The following is a 5,398-nucleotide window of genomic DNA, read 5'->3' on the forward strand; positions in this document are numbered from 1 at the left end:
GGCCAGAAATCGATACGGTGCAAGGCTCATTTGACTTATTTTATAAAAATTTAAAAAATGATTTAAAATACTTTTTAACATCTTATAACACGTATTTTTTTTTGTTAAAAGTTGTCTGAATTAAGCCCTGAATAAGAATCGGCCGATTCACCTGAATCGTTGACAAAATGATTCACGGTCCGATACAATTTTGACAACATTGACACCAACACAACCAAGAAGAGGGTTTGAGCCTGTCTTTTGCGAACCTTAAGTCAAGCCTGTCTTTGGCATCAAAGAACGCACCCCGGGCAGGTACCACGAAACCCATCTGATTCAGACGGTTTTGCCCTTGCTCAAAGAGGCAGGATCCTGATCACCCAACTATAAATGCCAAGTTGCCAACTCAAGAGAGATCTTCATCTTCTTTTTAACAATCGATACCACCGGAACTCTCTCACAAAACCCACCGTTTTCTTCTATTCCAACCGTCCACCTTCCCATATTTCCGGTAAGCTTCGTCTCTGTCAGTCTACATATTCTATTTAGAGAATATGACCATGAAATTTTTTACCTTTATTTTTTGGTTATATTTTGAGATGTGCCACCATGTAAGATTCTCAAAGGCGTGACGTGTTCGTTTTCATGTTTTCTAACAATGGTCGTTTTCTTTTTACACCTATTTATTTGTATTCCTTTTTCTTCTTTTTCATGACTCCTGTGTTTTCTCTGTGGAACTTGCTTGAGTTTTGCCAGAGGTTGAGGTGGTTTTGGCTTGTTTGATGCTTTTTGATTGGATGGGTTTGGGTTTTTTGTTCTGTAAAAAAAAACCCGACTTATCAGAGGTTTGTTTTCTTGATTGGTGCTGTTTCAGGTGATAGAGAAGGACTAAATGGAAAAGAGCACACAGTCTTTGTGCGGTTTGGGAGATGCCCAGGAGGAAACAAGTGTGGAACCAATCAAGAAAGATGGAGGGATTGTTGATCACGGATGTGGGATTTTTGGGTATGTTTAGTTTCAATTAATTTTTTCTAGATTTGAAAAGTTTTGTTGGTTTAGAGTTTTTTTTTTTTTATGTGATGGGTTTAATAACAAAGGGGTTTGGATCAGGTGCTCACATTATAGAAGAAGGTGCAAAATCAGGGCTCCTTGTTGCAATGAGGTCTTTGATTGCAGGCACTGCCACAATGAAGCCAAGGTATGATTGAGAGAGAAAGCTTATAACTATTTGCAGTTTCTAACTGTTTGATATTTTTTGTGGTTCTGGATTTGTTTTGTTGAAAAAAGGTTTAATTCAAGTATGATTATGCATTGGACAGAATTCTGTAGAAGTTGATCCTCCTGACAGACATGAAATTCCTCGTCATGAAATTAAAACGGTTACTCCTGTAGCTTTTTGCCCTTTTTGTTACTACTATAATTCATTATGTTGTCGACTAATTCCCTACTTTTTCAAGTCATGAGTTTGTTGGTTCCTTGATTTAAACATAACTAGAACATTGAATTGGATTTCCTGTGCGTTAGGATACCCATCTTGTCCAAATTGTCCAACTATGTTTTTGTTCCTATTCAAAACTAGAAGTGCACCTTTTTTCTTCTGCGAAGATTAAACATAGACTTTTGGTCATTCTTTTTATAGGCTAAATCCACGTTTCTATTAATTCTTCGGCATGTTTTATAAACCTCTCTCTAAGCAGGTCTTAAACTGTCTTACATCCTAAACTGTCCGAAATGGCTTCAAAAGGCAAACTTTGTGGTGATTTCTCAATCTTGAATTTACACGTGTTCTCTATAGCTTAGCAGAAAGCATGTATTAGATTAGGCATTTTTCACGCTTAGATATGCTTTCTGAGTGATAAAAATCAATGGCTCATATTGCACTAAAACTTGATGAATCAAAGACAATTTTTTGTGTTAAATTGATTTTATCCAAAACATGGTTTTTAGTAAACAACCGATGATAAACACATCTACAAGTTTGGGTTAAGCAAAAAACACTTGCAATAATGGTTTTTTAGAAGTGTTTTAGGACATGAATCTCTTTAGGAGCTACTAATTTTTCTATATGTATATGTGTGTGTTGTTTTCTTCCAACTCTTCCTACGGTGCTCTATTTTTCTTGATTTTATTGTGAAGTTTCTAACTTGGTATATGCTCTCTTGGTTGTTATTTCAGGTTATATGTTCCTTGTGTGACACAGAGCAAGATGTAAGTTTACCTTTAGTAATTTGACTTTTTCTGCTTTTTGGTTAACATTATGAAATACGATAATCTGGACAAATGATTAGATAAATAAATCTGAAAGGGTGTTCATTGATCTTACAGATTCAGCAAAATTGCATACATTGTGGTATTTGCATGGGAAGATACTACTGCAGAATATGCAAGTTCTTGGATGATGATGTATGTCTTCGAATTTCTCTGTCTACAAGATTTTTCTTGTCTATTTAATGTATTTATGCAGAAAGAGTAGGAGCCTCTATGAATACATAGATGAGCTTACAGTTTATTTTTGTCTTATCAGGTCTCAAAAAGGCAGTATCACTGTGATGGATGTGGTATCTGCAGGTACTCTCTCTCTGTTCTTGAGAGAATTGCCGACAATTTCTACTGGAATTTTTTATCAGCAAATGAACTAATATACAAGAGCTTGAATTTCAATTCAGAATTGCCCTTACGCCTCTTTTCAATCTTTTTGGATAAATTAAACTTGGCTTCTTCAGAACATTATCTTAACAGATTGAATAATCACCGCCAAACTTGCTGAATGATTGCAAACTATGTCACATGGGTGCGGGTGCGGGGATTCGGCACTTCCAAAAAACCCGGGTGCGGGGGTGCGGCAGGGGCAAAAATGTAAAAAAAAAAAATTATATATATATATATATATAATTTTGAAGTTTTAACAGTTTAACATTTAACAGTAAACATTGTCATAAACTCATAATATGATTCATCATGCATGCAGTATATCAACCTAAATATCAAATTATCAATCAAATAAGTAAAGCAATTACATAAATCGACCTAAATATCAATCAAATAAGTATTGCATAAAAGAACTAAATTACATACCAAAGTATATCCTGATGAAGTAATGGATGCTAATAATTTTCTGGGTAATAAACACCTTTTGTGGGTTTCAAGCCATTGTGGTCCTCGTGATCGCCTCTAGCCAAGAAGGTGGAGCCCTCGTGGGTTTAAATGAGCTATCGTAACATCACAATTGTGTGATTGAAAGCATTCACTATCCAGTTTAGTGATTGATATGTTTCAAATAATAGCTGCTGGATACAACTGGGCACCGCAGTCTGCTCCAACCTGAGCTGTTTACAGAGGAGGCTCAATTAAAATTATTTATGTTTTGGTGAATTTATAGTGCAATGTTGCATTATTTATGTGTGCTGCATTCATTCTTGGAGGCCTTCATTTACAGCTGACGATTGGTCCTGGTTGCCTGTGCCCAGCACATAAGGGCTGGATTTGGGATCACAATTTGGATCCCGAACCAGCAACATGCTTACAGGCCTACGCATCGGCTCGTCGGTGGTTGGAAGTCCAGTTTGGCCTTGACCAGTCCATAACTCTCTTCAACCGGCCTGTCAGGTCCTAGTCAAAGGTGGAGCTGTGCCATTCCAGATGCCCACCCATTTCCTGGGTCAGGCATTTCCACCGGCAATGGGCTTGGTCCAGATTTTAGGCTCAGCCCCTCCCCTGCCGACCCAACAAGAGACTGAGAGAGGGGGGGGGGGGTGCTCGGCCCCTCCCCAGCCGACCCAAGAAGAGAGTGAGAGACATACCTGCGAAAGGAGAGGAGGAGCCGAGAGGAGGAGCTTGGGAGGCGGAGCTGGGGGCGGCGGCACTGGGGGCGGCGACGCTGGGGGCGGCGGAGCTGGGGCGGCGATGGGAGAGCTCAAGCTCAGGGGGAGAGAGAGGAGAGATTAGGGCAAAATTTTTTTTTTGCCCTAATCCTCCTCCTTTTCATCGGGGGGGATTTTTTTTTTTTTGCCCAAAATTGTGGACAAAAATGACCCTGGGTGCGTTGACCGCACCCAGGGTCGTGTTGACCACAACCGGTGCCGCACCCGCATGCGATCCCGCGTCGCGTCGCGTCGACGCGGGTGCGGCATCTGTTTTGCCGAGTCCCTGTGACATAGCTTGCAAATAACTATTAGGCTAATATTACCTTGATTATGTAGTTTGCTTATGTGCGAATACCAGGAAAGAATTTCACATGCTTTTTAGAGTTACTGCAAGGACACCCTGATAATGAGTTACTTATTTATGTGAATATCCCAAAAACCTCCAACTTTTTTAGTGTCAGTTTGTATTTAACTATGCTTCTGGTTATGATCTGCATGTTGAAGGCCTTTTGTTACTCATGAAAGTATACCCGTTCTTGCTTGTGCAGAACTGGTGGCAAAGAGAATTTCTTCCACTGCTATAAATGTGGTATGCTTCTTTGCCCTCTCATTTATCGTGAGCTCTATCTCTTTCTGTTTTCCAGATTTTTTTTTGCCATTTGATAAGTTATACACTGAAATGATTTTGCTGCATTAGGATGTTGTTATTCTGTCTGCCTAAAGGATGCCCATCCTTGTGTGGAGAGGGCAATGCACCACAACTGCCCTGTCTGCTTTGAGGTATGGCGTTTTCTCTTTTTCTCTCTGTGGGCTATCTTATAAAAGCCCATAAGTCACCATGTGCACTCTTCTTCTATGATCACATGCAGTACTTGTTTGATTCCATAAAAGACATCAGTGTCCTGCCATGTGGGCACACAATTCATATGGCCTGTCTGAAAGAGATGAAACTTCATTTTCAGTAAGTATGTCGATGAAGTTAAAGAGTTTGAATATGTATATTTACTATGTGCACTTCATTAAATGAATGTGGTTGTTCTCTCGCTCTTCAGATTTGCCTGCCCAATTTGCTCAAGATCTGTTTGCGACATGTCTAAAGTGTGGGAAAAGCTTAATCAGCAGGTAAGGGATTTCCCTTGCCAGATTTTCATTTGTTTTAACCTGTTCCATTTTTTTCTTGATCAAATTGGCTACTTTGTTCCCTAGACATTCTTGGGTCATTGTGGTGAAAAGCTTGATGGGATTTAATGCAGGTTGCAGCAACACCCATGCCTGAAATCTACCAAAACAAGAAGGTCCGGATCCTCTGCAATGACTGTTGTGCCACATCTGAGGTTCATTTTCATATAATTGCTCACAAATGCCCGGAGTGCAATTCTTACAACACCCGACAGCGAGGGGCGGATCAGCTTCATGCTCATCCAGAACTTGATTATAGGGTCGGATCTTTTTGATAGCTAAAGACCGTGTGGAGCAGCTATTAGCATTCATTATTTCACATGGATGCCATCCTCTGCAAACTTCTAATCCGAAAACCTTTCCCCTTTATTGTAGCT

General features: G+C 39.7%; 1 protein-coding gene across 1 annotated transcript in view; it reads left to right on the forward strand.

Annotated features, from left to right (window-relative positions):
* The first annotated feature begins 389 nt into the window (after positions 1-389).
* LOC149819339 (E3 ubiquitin-protein ligase RZFP34-like) overlaps positions 390-5,398 on the forward strand; it is a 5,386-nt gene continuing 377 nt past the window's right edge. The window contains exons 1-12 of the mRNA XM_089984632.1: positions 390-490; positions 854-984; positions 1,090-1,177; positions 1,299-1,358; positions 2,155-2,187; positions 2,305-2,382; positions 2,504-2,547; positions 4,391-4,431; positions 4,540-4,622; positions 4,712-4,803; positions 4,895-4,964; positions 5,096-5,398. The exon at positions 5,096-5,398 is cut by the window's right edge and continues 377 nt beyond it. Coding sequence (XP_089840758.1) covers positions 872-984; positions 1,090-1,177; positions 1,299-1,358; positions 2,155-2,187; positions 2,305-2,382; positions 2,504-2,547; positions 4,391-4,431; positions 4,540-4,622; positions 4,712-4,803; positions 4,895-4,964; positions 5,096-5,296 — 903 coding nt within the window. The 5' untranslated portion in view covers positions 390-490; positions 854-871 and the 3' untranslated portion in view covers positions 5,297-5,398. The remainder of the gene's footprint in view (positions 491-853; positions 985-1,089; positions 1,178-1,298; positions 1,359-2,154; positions 2,188-2,304; positions 2,383-2,503; positions 2,548-4,390; positions 4,432-4,539; positions 4,623-4,711; positions 4,804-4,894; positions 4,965-5,095) is intronic.

This window comes from Nuphar pumila, chromosome 13 (genome assembly GCF_984573655.1).
Source record: "Nuphar pumila chromosome 13, dmNupPumi1.hap1.1, whole genome shotgun sequence".
In the NCBI taxonomy this organism is placed as follows: domain Eukaryota; kingdom Viridiplantae; phylum Streptophyta; class Magnoliopsida; order Nymphaeales; family Nymphaeaceae; genus Nuphar; species Nuphar pumila.